This window comes from Acanthaster planci, unplaced genomic scaffold (genome assembly GCF_054643075.1).
Source record: "Acanthaster planci isolate LZ-2023a unplaced genomic scaffold, COTS_SCS Contig43, whole genome shotgun sequence".
In the NCBI taxonomy this organism is placed as follows: Eukaryota; Metazoa; Echinodermata; class Asteroidea; order Valvatida; family Acanthasteridae; genus Acanthaster; species Acanthaster planci.
In genome coordinates this window covers 1-17,698 of record NW_028257667.1, presented here as the reverse complement: position 1 = coordinate 17,698, position 17,698 = coordinate 1, and the positions used below count along the sequence as shown (strand labels likewise).

At 41.7% G+C, this 17,698-nt stretch overlaps 1 protein-coding gene across 3 annotated transcripts; it reads left to right on the top strand.

The window, feature by feature from the left end:
* The first annotated feature begins 1,808 nt into the window (after positions 1–1,808).
* Positions 1,809–14,376, top strand: LOC110983809 (protein meiotic P26-like). Of its 3 annotated transcripts, none has more exons than XM_022243373.2 (3): positions 1,809–2,170; positions 10,853–10,896; positions 11,505–14,376. In XM_022243373.2, exon 3 carries the CDS (start codon positions 11,505–11,507, stop codon positions 13,566–13,568), a length of 2,064 nt encoding a protein of 687 aa, XP_022099065.2. In that variant the 5' UTR covers positions 1,809–2,170; positions 10,853–10,896; the 3' UTR covers positions 13,569–14,376. The 3 variants fall into 3 exon arrangements, with proteins under 3 accessions (XP_022099065.2, XP_022099064.2, XP_086988103.1); XM_087131977.1 differs by lacking the exon at positions 1,809–2,170 and adding an exon at positions 2,223–3,112; XM_022243372.2 differs by having other exon boundaries at positions 10,853–14,376.
* The last annotated feature ends 3,322 nt before the right edge of the window (positions 14,377–17,698 follow it).

Genomic DNA, 17,698 nt, shown 5'->3' with positions numbered 1-17,698 from the left:
AATTTGAGAATTCCACCAAGACTCACAATTAAGTTTTGCCTGTAGGCCTAAATATAATGATGTCTAAACTGTCCACGTGTTTTCCGTCTGATTTCGATGAGCCAACACTGAAGAACATTGTCAATAAAAGGAAATGAAATAGTCTTAATTTTAATTTTACATATTCACAGGAAATATTGCACTGAAATTCATTCATATAATGAATAATTATGAAATCCAACATGTGGCATACAGAAGTGTAACAATCTTTTTTGTGGAAAATACCTGAATAATTTAAGTGATATCATTCAATAAATGGTTTTTGGAAAGCAGAAGGGTCAAGGGTCATGTTCGTGTGCAAAAGAAATTGCGCCCACGATGATAAATAGGTGCGCCGAAATGTTCAATACGCCGACAAGACATTGCGTATACGGATGTGTGGCTAAGGATGGAGTGGGAGTGAGAGTCCGTGCCAAACTAGTGTGGCTAAGCTCAAACATTATTCTTTCCAAATTTAGCCATTCCAAGTGCAGAATTTAGTTTTTTAAAAATCTGACGATTGAAGCAAAATAACCTCAACCAGTTTTTAAAAACTCCGTTTGAAAGTGCACGCAACAAAGTTTGCAACGCTTGTTATTTACCCTCCTGAAAAACGCATACGCGAGATGCGTTTTGGACGCGATGCCCGGACGCGATGTCCTCTCCACTCTTTATGATGGATATGAATGGTGTAAGTGAATTGACGGCTCTGGATCAGCAGCTGTCGTGCACATCGGGTACCAATAAAATCCAATTAAAAAAAAACGTCACAGCAAAATTCATGTACAACGGATAGGTACGCGCGCGCGCTTTTGTGTATTTTTGGCGCAGAGCAAAATGAATGCTCATTTACTGACTTTGCGCTCTGGTTCTTTGCGTGTCGGCTTTTTGACGTATCGTTTTAGAATGCAGACGCAGATTTGCAAATAGCCGTACAAAATAATGCCGAACAAAAATTAATTTCGAGTTTTCCATAGGTTTGTGCACAAACACGGATGAGCCCAGCAGGCATCACTTTGTACACGAGTCAGCGCTCTAGTTTTTATGCATGTATGATAGCTTTATAAAGATAACCAATGATTTGAAATACTTCAACCAAAGACACGTGATCTGTGATACTGGGAAGATAAATTACAACATGGTGATTGTGCCAAGGCCATGATTTTATCAGATAGCCGACACTTTGCCCGTGTCATGCATTGGGCTACAAGCAAATTTCAGAAGTATCATTTACCAAAATAAAGCCGACAGTACCGTACTACTCAGACTACTGATGTGCTGGGTACTATACTGTAACTTTGCTGTATAATACTACTGTTTGTAAACAGCACTCAAAACACACGTTGCTATGGGGTTGATACCCACTACAGGTCTCCCGAGTCAGCGGGTGCAATCGGTCTATTGTGTTACACATTGTCGTTGGGGTTGAAAGCTACGCTGCCAATCAGGAATTATGGTATACTGTCCTCTGCAGAACAATCACTAAAGACAAGTTGTCTGTCGAATATAAAACGTTCTAACGTGTTGCATGGAGCAAAACAAAAATGACAACTAGATTTAACCTCCATCCATTTGTGGATTTTTGGGTAGGTTGGGAATCCTTTTTGGCAATCTGTTCTTAATTTGTTTTATTTGCGTTCCATACAATGTACATGCAACCTTACAATCAAGGGTTTACGCGCACTATGAACACAAAAGATCTCGAGCAAATAAAGCCAACCTGTTCACAATGCTGTATACAGTCACACGCTAACAATTGGTTCTAAAAATAGGTTTTGTGATATACAAACAACAGTGCGGGTTGCTTGCATGGGTAGATTTCGGTTGATGCTTGGTTTGGGAAAATGTGAATTGGATCCTGATTCTGATCCTGATTGTATAGTAGTAGCCAAGCAACATCTGATGTTTGCGTTATTTGTTGATACCAGTGTATACAATGAACTCGGCAGACTCCAACATCAATATTCTTCAGCCCAGCTAGGAGTTTCTTGCGTTGCATGAAAACAATTTCTGTGGTTCAGTCATCATTGTTAATACATGTACATGAGCTTATGATACTAAAGTACTGGCGATTTGAAGTGACAGAAACGCCGCTATTGTATGTCTTGTCGGATTAAAAAAATTGTGGTGGTGATTAACCGTTGGTGATGAGGTAAGAAAACGTTTTCATCCCTTCATTCATTCTTTCATTTATTTTCCACATTCCTGGTGTTTCAAACTATACGAAAACGAGAGATAAATGTATCGATAGGGTCCCGAAGAAGCAAGTTCTTGTCAAGTAGATATCCCAAGTCTTGTAACCCTGTGAAAATAAGCAAGTGTAAAATTTAGATGTCCAGTTCGTAATTTGGCCCTATATTCTCGTTTGAATAATGAAAGATTCCATGTTGTAAAAGAATATAGGGAATTCCATAACTTGGTGAGAGCAATCCTAGCTGTTGTATTTCTGAAGTGACGTCATCATGACCCCATTCATTGATTTATTATTAGTTTTTCACGATTTTCATGTATACGCATTTGCATGCATACTATCTTCCTGTCGTAATTTCTGAAACTTAACCAAGTCAAATTACTTTCAAATTCTGAGGAAAAACTGTAAATTGCAATTCTATGTAGAGGTTAGCACGATTTGTATTTAAGAACCAAGATAAAGTAATAGTGCAATTTACAAGTATGATCGTCTAATATACACGGTTACCTTTGCCCTCAGTTCAGTGTACACTACTCACGAAAACACCCGTGCTGCCGCTACCATGTACTAGTGCACAAATGAGGAAAACGCCTGGTGTCCCGCATCTTTATGTTTGGACCGCAGACGCGGTCCAAACATAAAGCAAGGACTGGTCCGAGTGACTGGAACTGTGGGAATCACCCTTTTTAAACATTTGGGCGTGGTTCAGCGACTTTGCCCAAATGTGTATGTTAACAACGCGATTCATGTATCAGCAATCCATGCCAGAATGTTTACTAGGCCTAGTTTCGATGTGATGCTGGCTTTCTAATTTATCGTGTGTGGTCAAATAGTGTGTGTCCGTATCCATGACAGGGACTTCGAAGGCAGAACTGGCGAAAAAATTCGGACCTGCAGTGGCAAGTAAGAGTACCACGTCTATATAAATGTAATAATGATGTGATGTTTTGTTTTAGTGGGTGTCTTTTCTGTTTGGATTAGTCATTGTGTTAATTCTGTGAAAGGTAGACGCAACATTAATCGATTACCTATTCAACCTGTACATGTGATTATGTATCGACAAAACTTAAAAAAAAAATTTTCAGCCAATACATGCATAAGTACCCATTCGAAGCAGGTTGTAACTGGTTGTCTCTCTTCTTGATTGGATATCAGCCAAGCGAGATGACCTGGTAGATGCCGTTCACAAGCTGGGGTAAAAAGGGCAGTTGTCAATTGTTGAAAGTTTCACAATTTGATTCAGGGAAGCCAGTTGTCACATTTATTTTAATATTACAAGAAAAACTTGAATGTACAGAAACCTTGACCCCAATAAGTACCATTGTGTTCAACAGGTACATGCCATAGTGTGTGTTTTCAGGTAACCTTGATGCTAATAACTGCTAAAAACACATGTATGCTCTACTTTTAAATCTGTTTGTGAATTTAATCCAGTTTTGTTTGACTTGAGCATGAAAGTAGTGTCAGTAGCATTTATAAAATGCCTCGTCTAAACTCACAAAGACAGTTAAACCATTGCAAATTATCAGTGCTGTCCGTGTTATATAATGTTCATGATTAGTGAAATGCCACATTCCAGTTGATAAGGCCTGAGGCTTCTTAACTGGAAGCAACATCAAGTGCAATTATATTAGCACTCACCCGAGCTTTTCAAGTGTAGAAAATGACAAAAACAGAGCACTCCCATTTCAAAGCTCTGTGGTTGTTCACAGCCACATTCCTCTATTTTGTTTTAAATATACAAAATAATATGTTGAAATACTGGAGTCTTGGATAGATAATCCCCTTCCCTTTATCTAAGCTGATGTTTAATACATTTTTGATGAGAAGGGTTTAATTGCATCAGTGAAGCCAATGAAGTGTATAGATCAGATTTACTATCAAACAAAAACGATACCATTTTAAATGACATAGTGTGGGGTTTTCGACATGGATTCTATAGTTTTGCGTAAAATCTCGAGAGCTTTTCACATTTTCCTAATTTGTACTGACTGGCCTTGGTGATTTCGCTACAACACCGAAACCATCAATTTTCCTCATTGTTGCTAAAAGTAAAAATCCATTTTAGATATCAGATCCTCAGGTTTGACGCAGAAAGGTTTGTTTTCAGACATTCATTAACAGAGACCGGGGTCGTTTCCACAGCCCCTCTAGCATATCAATCTGACGTTTTCCAAAAGTGGTCTACAGCTAAAACCTTCCAATTTCTCAGAGGCCACAATACCAAATTTATGTAAACAAAATTCTCTGAGGAGTTTGAGACATTAAAATATATACTTTTCTGCCGTCTACTGCATGTCTGCACCATTTTTGGGGGAGTATACTGTGATTTCCAACAGTGAATCCGGCATTTTCGAAATCCAGACACAAATCCATGTGACGATAGTTGAGAGCAAAGGCAAAGATAATGGTACAGGAAAGAGTACGAGTCTTTAAATTAAATAAGGCCCTTCCGAATCCGGTACCTACTTTGGGGGCAGATTTAAATTTGCGTGGGCTACTTATAGCCTGTGGCTGGTTTGCTACTTAGACCTATGTACATGCTTTGCTGATTGAACTTCGAGACGCCAGCATCAGTAGATCTTATTCACAAGGAAGCCAATTTTGATCATGTTTCCTTAAACTATCCTATTCAATGTAATCTGTTAAAGAGCAGGTGCCAGATTACTTTGGGTTTTATTTCAGCGCTTTCAGTTTTATTCAAAGGTGTCAAAATAAAAAGGTTGTTCTCTTTACTTTCAAATAAATGTGACCAACTTATGAATAAACGGCCAATTGAGTGTTAAAATAATGGAGAGGCAGGAGGCGGATGTGGAGTCAAGTATTGATATAATATATAATATTGACATAATATAATTATTAAGCCATTTGACAGCGATCAGGTGCCAAACGAGTGGCTTGGAGGTTCAAAGCGAGAATTAAGGTAGTGGGGGTTAAGTTTCCTAACGCACTTGCAGACCTCGCACAGTCGTTAAGAATGGCAGCGTTGAGGAAGTGTGGTCCAAGAGCGTGCTTCGTGTAAGTCAGCAATATGAGTTCTGTAATGAGCATTGAGAATTAATCTCCCAAGTCGATTGTGCAGCTTAACAAGTCTCTCAGTATATTGCCGTTAGAACAACTGGACCACGCAATGCTACGATAATCGAATAAAGGCAAAACCATGGCGCAAATAAGCATTTTAAAGATCAAAGCAGGAAGACAAGGTTTAGCGGAACGACGAAGTAAACTTATTTTTGCGAGATTTTCTTAGCAACAAGGTTGAAGTGATCCGACCCTGATAGTGACTCGTCTAGCATAGCCACCAAGTATTTAAAACTACATGTATTGACACGCTCCAGAGTCTCTCCGTTTGAAGTAATTTGAGTATCCTCAACATGAGATAAGCGATGGTGGGTGTCAAAAACCATGAATTTTGTTTTGCTATTATTCAGGGTGAGCTTGTGTTCGTGTAACCATTTACACACCTGCTCCATGCCTGTCATCATTTTATCATTCAGAAACTCTGTGGAGTTTCCATTGAACATCAGCAGTGTATCATTTGCATACATATCTATTTTGCATTGAGGAACAGTAATGCTTGATGGGAGAGAGTTAATAAAACCAGTAAAAAGCAGAAGACCTAGTATCGAACCTTGTGGGACTCCGACTTGAACACTAGCAAAGTCTGATAAAGCATCGTCAATTTTGGTAGCCTGTACCCTTCCACTTAAATAAGACTCGAACCATTTCAACTCAAGGCCCCTGACCCCAAAACCATGTAATTTTGATAGAAAATGCCATGATCGACTGTGTCAAATGCTTTTTTCAGGTCCAGAAAAACTGCACCTGTAATGTTACCAGAATCCATGTTATGCAAAATGAAATCAGTAACATCAAGAACGGTGGTCTGAGTAGATGATGCGGTCTGAAACCCGACTGCTGCTCAGCAAAAAAGTTTATCTGATCGAGGAAGTCACGAAGTTGATTATTTACAGCCCTTTCCAGAATCTTAGACACAAGTGGGAGAACTGAAATGGGTCTGTAATTACTGATCTCATCTCAATCACCACCTTTGAATACTGGGGTGACTCTTGCAGTCTTCCATTTCCGAGGAACAAAACCTGAATGAAGGGATTTACACTTCATTTATAAGACAGGTCAGCGACGGGCATATGGTCGGGCATGCGGATTTCACTAGCTTGCAAGAGATGCCACCAATTCCTGTGGCAACAGATGGATCCATTTTCTTAATCTGTTTTTCAACAAAGAGAGCTGTAACTTGCAAAAACATAAAAGAATAAGTATCTGTGCCAAGCGGTGAATTACTGCCTGCAGCCATTTGATCATTGTGAAATGTTCTAGCAAGCTCCTCGCCTATCTTTACAAAGAACGAATTAAAAGCATTTGCCAAGCTTGTCCGAATTAGACGGTTAAGTGACATTGTTTGTATAGGAACTTGCTTCCTTGGCCAATGACCACAGCCTCTTTGAGTTCCTTCTGCTATTCTTGATTTTGTTTTCATAATAATTTCGTTTTAAATACTTGGCAAGATTATTGGCTTGATTCCGTAACTGCTTAGCAGTACACCAATCATCGTCATCAGATGTCTTCTGTTCTCTAGTCTTCATGGCATTCCGTTTGAAGCATTTCTTTTGTAACCCAAGGGGTCTTGTACATGTATTTTGTTCTTTGACGAATTTCCTGATAAGGGGCATGTCTGTTGCAGGCTTCATTCAACGTTTGCTCCACATACCCCAGGCTTCATCGATACCAGATACTTTTTCAACAGATTCCCATGGCAAGTTAAGAAACTCATTCAGAAAAAGGTTTTCGTCAGAGTTTTTAAAATTTCTAATCATAGAGACCTTGGTGGGAACAGTAACATTGGCTTTCCTGTTAAGTAATACCATCACGTGATCACTTAATCCTAATGGAACAACTATGGAGGCTGTAATTTTGTCTGGATGCGAAGAAAAGGCAAGATCGATACATGTGCTACTAGTTGGTGCGACTCTCGTAGGTCTATCAACCATTTGCTGAACTTGCAATTCGTAACAAAAATCATCAATTTTAACACGATCAACATCGTCAAAAATATTAAGGTTGAAGTCTCCCACTAAAAGTAATTCCCGACACTCAAGATTAATTTATATATCGTACTTTTAAGATTGAGCATGTGTTGTTCCAGTTTACTTGGGAGGTAAACAACACCTAGCACAATCGGGTTACAGTTCTTCAGGTTAACCTCTAACCAGCAAGATTCAACATCACTTTGAATCTCTGACATGACACGGTACTGAATGGTATTTAAGATATAATATGCAACCTCGCCATGCTTGTCTGGACCCTTACGATCGGTTCGCATTATGGTGTAGCCTTGTATGTGAATTGGAATGGAGTTGGAATGGAAAATTGTCGTGACCTCTTCCTAGGTTTCTGAGCTAGTTTGTGAAAATCCTGATGTTTCCTCGTACGACCACAAACCACGTAGAACATTGATGGGTTTACCGACAGGGAGCGAATGATGGGGTGTTGGGCAAGTTCCGTGGTTGATGAGGATGCGACATCTCCTCCCGTGTTGTGTTGGGGTATAGATGTTGGATGAGGTTTTTCGCGAAAGCTGACTGACCTTACTTGTTGAGGTGAACACCGTCCGAGCTCAGGTGTCTGTCCCTGATGTTACCATTGTCTATGAATCCCCAAGCTTGCTGAAGGGCAGAGTCCTTCAAGAGACAGTTTAGAAGGACGATTTTTTTCTTGGGAGGATCTGGTTTCTCCGTGGCGATATATGATACCAGATAGTGTTACATGCTCAATAGTATTTTCGGATAATAAAGTTTCTGCTACAGACACAATTTTGTCCCGAATCTCTTCTGCGTTATCTGTGGTATTATTTGTGGCGACGTAGAGAATAACCTCGGTGGGCAAATGTTTTTTTAATTTGTTGGCTGGCAAGAGGTGAGATATCAGAAACTTTGGCTCCAGACTTGGCAACGGATTTACACATTTTGTCTTGCTTAACCGCTGTCCTGATATGATCACATGTTCGGCTTCAAGTATAGAATCGCTGTCCCTCATGGCGTCCGTCGACAGCACACTAAAACGACTTCCTGTTATGACTGACAGAGGTTTCGGGAAGGAATTGACGGGGTGTTCCAGCCATTGTCATTATTAAATGGGGCATTGATAGCCTACATTAGAATATCAATGTAGTCTGCTGGTTGCTCTTCTCAACTTCCATGGATTGCAGCCTTTCTCTGTCAGAAGACGCACAAACTTTGTCAGAAATTATTGCAATTTTGACTGAAAATTTCTCATCAAGCAATTTGATGTCCTTTCGCAGCTGATTGACAGCTTCAAGAATGGTATCGTGGGTGACTCGATGGCTCTATTATGTGCCGTAAGTGAGGGTGACATGGCCGTCTTTTCTGACTGCCCTGCAGTAAACCTCAGGCAAGATTGTGGAAAGCCTTGACGATGACCAAATATATAGAAGCAAAGTTCCCTCAAGTCATCGGCTGCATTTCTGGTGATCGTCTTGTTTTCAATTTGAGATCAAAAATACTTGCACTGCTGTTGACAATGGACGCTCTCGCCTCGTCGCCATCTTGTTTGGCTTCCTCTAGGCATTTAGCTTTTGCAGATTCAAAACGTTCTTGTCTTGCCTCAAGGAGCTCGTCGAGAAAAAATCACTGACTAGAGTGGTCTTGGTTGAAATTGCTGAAGCCTCAGTAATGTTTAAGAGGATTGCCTGGATTCTCTTATAAATTTTGGGGAGACTTTTGAGAGCTCTGTCATGCACGCCCATCACGTCTAAGTGATGTTCAGACCATGGGGTTGTATGGTGTGGCGGCGTTTGATCCTAAGCTTCTCCACATTGAAGCGAACAGCATCTTTACGGCGCCCAAGTGATTGTATGCCCAGTAAGATCATGTCAGACATAGAATGGTTTGGAAGGTTGAAGTGGTGGCCCACTTCGTTTGGTGTTGACTGTCGATCTATGGCCATAGAACCGCTTCTTGAGAGTGTTCTTAGTCGCTCCAACATACTGAACACTGCACACGCTGCAAGAGGTGAGATATATGACATTAGAAGAGCTACAAGTGATAGTGCCTAGTGCGTTTGGTTCTGTGGGTGGTCCCGGAGGAGTGTCATTGTAGTCAGTAAGCACTTTGCAGCATATCTCTCATAGGAATAATTTAAAATAGAAATACATATATCTCTATTCCGGGAATAAATGTTAACTTGGCACGTTTAGGAATAGAGATACGCGGATTAAAATGTTAAGTTGCACGCTACATACGCGTGACATAATGTTCATGCACATGTGCTAGGGCGGATGCGATGATTTCGACGTCTCGATACTGCACTGGTCAGTGTCCACACTCAGCAGCGGAAGTGATGAACAGAAAATGTCACTAATTTAACGATTGTACCTTTTAAGTGCTATCAGTACTAGCAAGATCGATGCAATTTAACAGAAAATCGCCACCCTTGCGTTGGATATACCATTTTGGTAATTAAAATACTCGTAGACACAAAAATGGCTTTGAATTTTCGTGCACCTTTGGATCGATACAATTTTGGGGTGATACAAAATGACCTGGTTATAAAATGTTTTATTTTTAAAATAAATGTCTGAAATCACTGCATTAAACCTAACTCCCTAGGGTGTGTGCAAAATCATATTAAATTTGAGGATTCAGGACTGTCAGGGTTCATTAAGGGTGAATCTTTAATTTGGTGCTAGATTTTTGTCTGAGCAATTGTTTTTGCTATTAAAAATTAATTGATAAAATTAGTGAAAAATTTTGCAATTTCGATTTTTTGGTTGTTAGAAAAGGGTCCATAAAATCCACTTTTTATACTGTTCTGAGATTTACCGTTATTTAAAAATCTTACTCATGGAGGAAAATTTTGCGTTGTTCGTGGTGTCGTGCTTAGATCCTTCCGAAATTTATTTATGCTTCTACACTTTGGTATTTTACGAGGTCAGTCGTCGAAAATAACGCCGTCTGCTCGCACGAAAAACCGTTGTTGTCCGCTTGTAATGAACTGTGTCTCTATGGGGCATGACCATACGTCCTCCACGTTCAGGATAGCCCTCCTCATCCAATTGCCGTGTTTTGACGTAACGAGCATTCCAGAAAGAGCACTGTGTCTATTTAAACGTTGCGCGAAAACAGTTACAATAAAGTGACACACATTCTGGGTGATAGACTTGTTACGTTGCATGAGGGGAACGTTTCTCAAGGGGGAGGGGTTACCGTTGTGCAGGGGGACATACTTACCCGGACACTTTTACTGGGTGAGATCGGGGGAGGGTTACGTTTTACACCGGCATGTGGTATTATGTGTGTGTGCGTGCACTTTGTCGGTATTTAAAGATATTCCGATTGTCAATACCGATTGTATAGGCGTTGCACAGCAATGATTGATTGGCATCCATCGAAGGACGCTGATGAAAACAGCTGCGTATAACGGCTAAGACCGGCGTACGTAATAAATTCAACAAGATTGAGCGTCCCAGTGACACCAATGATTAGAATAATCTGACATAGTATGGTATTTCACATTACTATAAGCCTTGATTTTTTAGGGAAGGCAACTTTCAGTCATAATTTTCAATCTGAAACTGGTGTACCTTTTTCCTCCCTTTTCCAGAAATAATTTCAACTGTATGCCCGCCGACATCGCCATCTCAGAGTGTAAGTACGACTGGGCCGACATGGGAGACGAGACATCGAGCCTGATAACAATTCACAGTCGTTTTGGATAAGTGCAGTGTCGACAAAAGGCCAACAGAACAAGCAGATTTTGAGCTGCTCGTCTCATAATTACATGTACTAGGATAAACGCTAGTTGTTCACGGTTCACATACGGAAACAATCAGTACCGGTACTATAACTCTTGTTAACCTGATATGCTAGCCATGTTCGACGCTTTCCATGTTTACGAAGGCATCTGTAATTGACGACAAGACAATCCGATTAAAATCCCTTTCATGAAGAGCATCGCTTTGACCAAAGGCTAATCTGGTGATTAACTAACGCGGTGCGTGAGCCTTTAAGAGCAATTGAAGCAGATCAGGTTAAAGCCAATTAGCCTACTTTTAACCCAAAGAGATCTGTGCAGATTGATTTTCTTGGTTTTACCAGCTTTTCTGTACCTCACCGGCAAGTATCCGGATGTTGCACTCTGCAAAAAACACTTCATAATCGAACCCTAAGAAAAGTTACTGCATATGAATCCTATGTACTGATGCCAATATTTTATTTTATTTTTTACTTAATCGCAACTTTGGAAACCTGAAAAGATGGCCTCAAATACTTCAGTGAAACTCACTGGTGATTCTGATCAAGCTGACCGAGGGAAAGGTGCAGCCGCAGCTTGGGAAGGAAAGACGTCCTCACTTATCCGAAACAGTTCGAGAGTTTCGGAGAAGGATGAATTTGAAAGGGACTCAGGAGATCTCTCTGTGTGCTTCTTATGTGAGGGAAATCTGAGGAATCCAAAACTTCTTCCTTGTTTGCATTCGTTCTGCAAAGACTGCCTTTTAAAACTGGTCCGAGAAAATGAAACATCGGCTCCTATTCCGTGCCCACTATGCCGCGATGGAAATTCTGCAATTATTGACGATGTGGAGAGGCTCGTAGACAACACTTTGATGTCGTCACTACAGGAACTTAAACTGGTGAAAGGTGAGCCCGACATGAATCTAGAGCAAGATGATATATCTAATTGTGAAGTAAAGTGCACCTCATGTCGCCGTTCGAATCCAGCAACCTGTCGCTGTACCTATTGCCAAGACTTTCTTTGTGAAACGTGCAGACTATCTCACCAGAGATTGAAAATTTTACAGCACCACGAATTGATTAAACTAGATGCATGGATACAACAGACTTCAAAAGTTGAATACAAGTTCTGTCCTCAGCACAGTGGAGAGCCCATATCTTTTTACTGTCAGCCGTGTAAGGTGCTAGCATGCAAGGACTGCATCGATCTCGACCACCAAAATCCACATCATAACACATGTTCTTTGTTGGAAGGAGCAGTATTATGCCGACGCACAATTGATAAACTTCTCACAGTTTCGAGACAGACAGAAGCAAAATTCAAAGGGGCCTGGGAAATTTTAAATTCCATGAAAGCAGAGCTTACAGAAACGACGAACAGTTTGCGTCATGAAGTTCGAGATGCATTCAAAAGCGAGAGAGACATTCTTGATGAGAGAGAAAAAGAGTTCCTGACTAAAATTGACGTCATCGAGAAGCAGCGAGAGGACACTGTAAACACACATATAGATCGAGTAGAAACTATTCTCGAGAAATTGTGGACAGCATTTGACATGGCAGAAATTTTAATGGAGAATGGAAATGATTTTCACGTCCTTAGCTTGGAGCCAATCGTTTGTAAAAGGCTTCAGTCACTGTACAAAATGAGCCCTGAGCTCCCCAACTCCAATCTGACACTAATTGATCTAACGGAAGAACAGAAAACAGACCCAGAAGAGCCAAACTCAGTCCCCCAGGCCCAAGCAAAAGATATGATAGACACACCTGTTTGGGAACTTGAAACAAGTTTAGGAGATCGAGGTAGCGGAAAAGGTCAGTTTGATTGGTGCAAGGGCGTGGCGGCTTCTCTAGACAGTCACGCTGTTGTTGCTGATTGGGGGAATGATCGTGTACAAGTTTTTGACGAGAAGCGGCAATTTGTATGTGTCCTTAACTCGACTAATCATGAAGAAGGCAAGCTTTCAATGCCTCATGACGTAGCTTGTCTTCTCGATGGTCGTTTTGTTGTAATTGATAAGTCTAACTATGCTAAAATTTACTGTCCGAAGGGAAACTTTCTGGATCGGTTTTTGACACTTTCAGAGGATGACACTCCAATGTCGGCCGTTGAACTTAGCTGTGTTACTGTAGACCGGCGCAGTCGCATCCTGATTGGTGACTGCAAACGAAATTTAATAACGGTTCACTACGTGGACGGAAAGATAATAAAAACTATTCCAGCTGTAGGCCCTGAGCACATAACAACAACTTCCAAGGACCTTCTCGTTGTCAGCTGCCCACGAAAGCAGAAAGTCCGAGTGATGAACCATGACGGGCGATTTATATTTCAAATAGAAACTTATGGAGCTGGCGAGAAGTTGAAACCAAGAGGTGTTGCTTGCGACGATGAAGATAACATTTACGTGGTTCACAAGGAAAGGGGCGGAGAAAAATCTGTCCACGTATTTGACAGCAATGGAGAATATGTTGCTTGCGTGGCCAAGAATCTCAGAGAGCCGTATGATGTTGACATTGCCCCGGGGGGCAGAGTTATCGTTTCCGACGATGATGCGCTCAAAATCTTCACACGGAAAGACAAGGAGTAACAGTTATGACCATGTCATATAACATTTTGCGAATTCAAGATCAATCGAGGTGAATTTGAGGTGTATTTTTACAGTGCCCGCGCCAGAGTTGTGTTTGCAAGAATGAAATCCCTAATATTCCCGAAGAACCATACAAAATGTCGCCCCTCCAAATGATGAAATCTCATCAGAAACTGGACAAATTGAGTGTGACTTCACTGTGGACCAGAAAGTGTAGTGCAAACAAAATAACGGAGTACGTGCGCGTGTTGGTTCACGTCCTGATTCTCACTCCAATGCCTTTTATACACGCACTTGTGCGCGTGACGTAATCACTTCGGTACTATATCCGGTTCCTAAGTGTGTTGTCACTTCAGTTTAAACTACGCCAACTGCACATGCACAGCACATAGAGTTACATGCCTTGATTGCCGTTTACATGGAACCGAAAGTTAACGCGCAACTTCAGCGAACTCCACCAAATGGTTGTATTTCTGCGCGCGAGCTCATATTTTGTGATCCCGTGGAGTTTTTACAATAAGACATACCATAATCAGGAGGCTTCATAGAAATATTTCTATAAATCCCGAATTTGGGACTGATAGTTCCAGTTTGGGGTATTTCTTTCACAAAAAACCACAAATTGCGGACCTATTTTGGATAGAGGCGGGCGGCCACTACATTCAGAAATGTGAGCTCAGAAGGAGGAGAAGAAGACTCAGAAGTTTTACTGCTATTTTTGGGGGGGGGTATCTTCCTTCAAAGAAATGAAATTGAAACGAAGAGTGATCTTCTGGCCAAAATATTAAATTTCCAGTGAAGAAACGGAGGCCAACCTCTTCACGAGAGTCAACAGGCAGCGCTATTTCGGTCCGATGTTTCACTGTTTTCTATGGGCGCGTATTTGTTGTAATGCAACCCAATAGAGTACCGAAGTGAATACGTCACGCGCACAATTAGTGTGTAAAAGGCGAGAACGCGAGAACCAACACTTGCGCGTACTCCATTCGTTTGCACTGCACTTTCTGGTTCACAGTGACGTCACACTTCAGTACTCAGCCTGCAAATCGTTAATTGCGCGTCCGCCTTTGTGACGAAGTCACGAACTGGATAAGCATTAATACAATGGAAGCCCTATCAGTCCTGCCTTAAGCGCGGACTTGCGCGCGTGCTTTGTTCCCCCCCCCCGAATGGCCGTCCCGCAGCAACCTCGTTCCGATGGAAACGATCTTGCCGCACTATGTTGGCTCCCACCAAGCCTTGCACGATTTAACCCCTAGTTTTGTGTAATTTAAATATTCCACTAGTTGGGATATTTTAATTAGGACTTTAGTCAGCGTGTTAATGAGCGATACAAATTTACGCGTGCATGATGTCAAGAGAAGACGTTGGCACGAAGGTGCAGATCTTGAAATACGCATGCGACTGATTTTACGATCATGTATATTCATCCACAATAGCCAATCAGTGTCATTTTCGTATTCTACACGACTAGTGACGGAATGTGCACGCAGAGTCCACGGAGTCGAGGATGGTCCTGCAGCAACCCCGACTCCAAGAGCTGCGTGCGCGTTCCTTCACTAGCCCCGGTAGAATGAGATGTCTCACGGTGAGTGTGACATGCGGATATGTCGCCCTAGTGTGATCGTTCTGGGTCAATAAACGGACAGTATCCAAGACAGAAGTATGACAACCCTAATTTAAATATCCCCCAAATTTAAATTATACAATATCAGGGGTAAGATCGCGCAACATAAGGTGGGAACATGGCGCAGCACAATAAGTTCAAGTTCATGTTCAGATAAAGACGGAAATCATACTGTAGTACTCACAGACGTCATATACCCAGAACTGTGGGGGCCGACGTCCGCTCCCACGAACCCCACAGTATCAAGAAAAAACGGGCCAAAATCATGCCGTTTTCAAAAAAAAAGTTCAAATATTTCCTGATCAGTGTCCGAGCGGCGAAGACGATTCGCGACCAAATGGTTGACTACGGCTGCGATCGACAGACAAAAGATGGAAATTGGCTGCAGTCGCTTCCTCACGTGAATGTGTAATTCTTAGCCGTGCTGGATGAAATGAGAGTCGGCGGCGGCGCGCTGGAGGTCACGCTGACCAATCACAGGGCTCCTCATTATTCATGCCCAAATTGCAGGAACGACAAGCAACAGCCGTTGGGTGCAATGATCTTTGTCCGCATCCACGGCCTCGACAGAAAGTCGAAGAACGAAGGTATGTAAGCTATCTTACATGGACCCCGGGCGGGGGGGGTGGAGCCGCATTTCAATGGGTACACAACTAGAATAAAATCCCTGTTCGTGCCCTGTTAAACGTCATAAAGAGCCTGTGGCGAAAAGGGCTCTTTTTCTGAGGAGCGGAGGTCGTACCACACAGTTCTGGGGTACAGATGCCATTGTTTCTCAGCTGCTAAATTTTCCGTGTAATGATCGTCGAGTGCAGATGTACATAGCAACAGGGTTTCAGTCGTCTGGTGCGGACATGCATTTTGGGCCTTCACTTTAATAGCTACAGTCCTGTGGACTTACACACGTCCACAGGACGTTTCCCCTTCTCTGATAAAGAAGTTCAATAGAGGCATTTTGGGGTGTAGGGGTCATCTGTCGGAAGAGGAATAGTCAAGGAAACTTGTACAAAAAGCCAGCTGAAAATCGTGTTCCCAGTTCAAGCAAAATGAGTATTTTCACTGAGTTTTCTTAACTGCACGAAAAGAAAGGAATGTCCACAGTAGGTATGTAAGGTAAGTGTGGGTGTGTTACATGTGTTTGACCCAGGCCACGGTGAATGACCTCACTGTAGTCCACAATATTGTAGTTGTAGTTGTGTGTTCCGGAAGTTTTCTGTAAGATTACGTTATTTCTAGTTGTCTTGTAAGATTAAGTAATGCTAAAACGTCTATTTTAAGAGGCTACGTAATGAAAAGAAATTTCTAGAAGAGTTGTAGGCTATAAAGGACAGACTCCGGCAGAAAACGCATGTTCACCCAGCACTGCCGGTGTATCAGTTCAGAAATATATGGGATTGTATGGGGCAGCGCGTGACAGGGGTAGCCATGATCCGGTCCTGTCCCCCGCAATACGGCTTCAAATTTTGACCAAAAGAGGCAGCGGTGGAGAGCCGTAGCCAGTGTTCAATACTTGTGCATGCCGTAGTCTCACATGGAGAAGCCGCACCCAGTTTGCCAACATAGAGTACAACATAAACCGTTGAAAATATTTCTTGGAGAGGTCTTCCTGAAGATATATCCCACATATATATTTCCAATAGACGTTTGTAATGACACACATGATGAAGCCAGAAGTGCAAAAGTTTTTTTAAGAGATACATGTATTGAGCCATTTCATTCAACAGTGTCATTAGAAATGAGTATCGTTCCTTGACATACCATAAACTGAGTTAAACACCATTTAAAACCCTACTAAGTTCTGCACTATTCGAATATCAACTGGACTTTCGGTCAAGCAATGTATTGTTGCAACAGAATAAAATCACAGCGAACCTGATTTTTAAGTTCGTGAACCTGGCTTAAAAAACTTTTGCAAGCCAATGGCCATAAAGATGGCCTTTAGTTGAATGATGGTTTCATATTTATGTGTTTCACATTCTTGTGAAAACCCAGATTGCAAGAATATCACGATTTGTTTTGCACGAAGAGAGGAAATAAACGAATTTTCACTGCTCGAAAAAGGCTACTGCATATTTGATTACATAAGACATTGATTGACAAAACAATCCATCAAACATCTTGTTTCCATCACAAAAGCTCACAGGCGTTCCAGTGTACGACCCTGAACAATAAGCAAAACTAAGTTGGGGAAGGAAACATACGTGCCTCGTCGCCATTGGCACGATCTTGCTGAGCCATGTTGGTTCTCACCAAGCCTTGCGCGATCTAACCCCTGGTACGTGTATTTTATAATTTAAATATCCCAGTGATTGGGATAGGCCTATTCAAGTTAGATCCATTGATCCCCTTTATATAGAGATCAATGGTTAGACCATTGATCTCCATTATAGGCTGGATAGGACATCGCGCATTGTTTGTTCACAAAATGCGCGGCCGAACAATGGCGGCGCTTGAGGAGGGTAATTTGATGCTGTATACTGTGCATTTCTGGTCAACATAACCT

Bases quoted from the DNA above. Each gene is read 5' to 3' on its own strand.
- LOC110983809 (XM_087131977.1), top strand. From the start codon at position 3,058: ATGACAGGGACTTCGAAGGCAGAACTGGCGAAAAAATTCGGACCTGCA. The intron at 3,113-10,852 runs GTAAGAGTACCA...TCCCTTTTCCAG, and splicing joins ATTCGGACCTGCAGTGGCAA to AAATAATTTCAACTGTATGC. The intron at 10,897-11,504 runs GTAAGTACGACT...AAACCTGAAAAG, and splicing joins CGACATCGCCATCTCAGAGT to ATGGCCTCAAATACTTCAGT.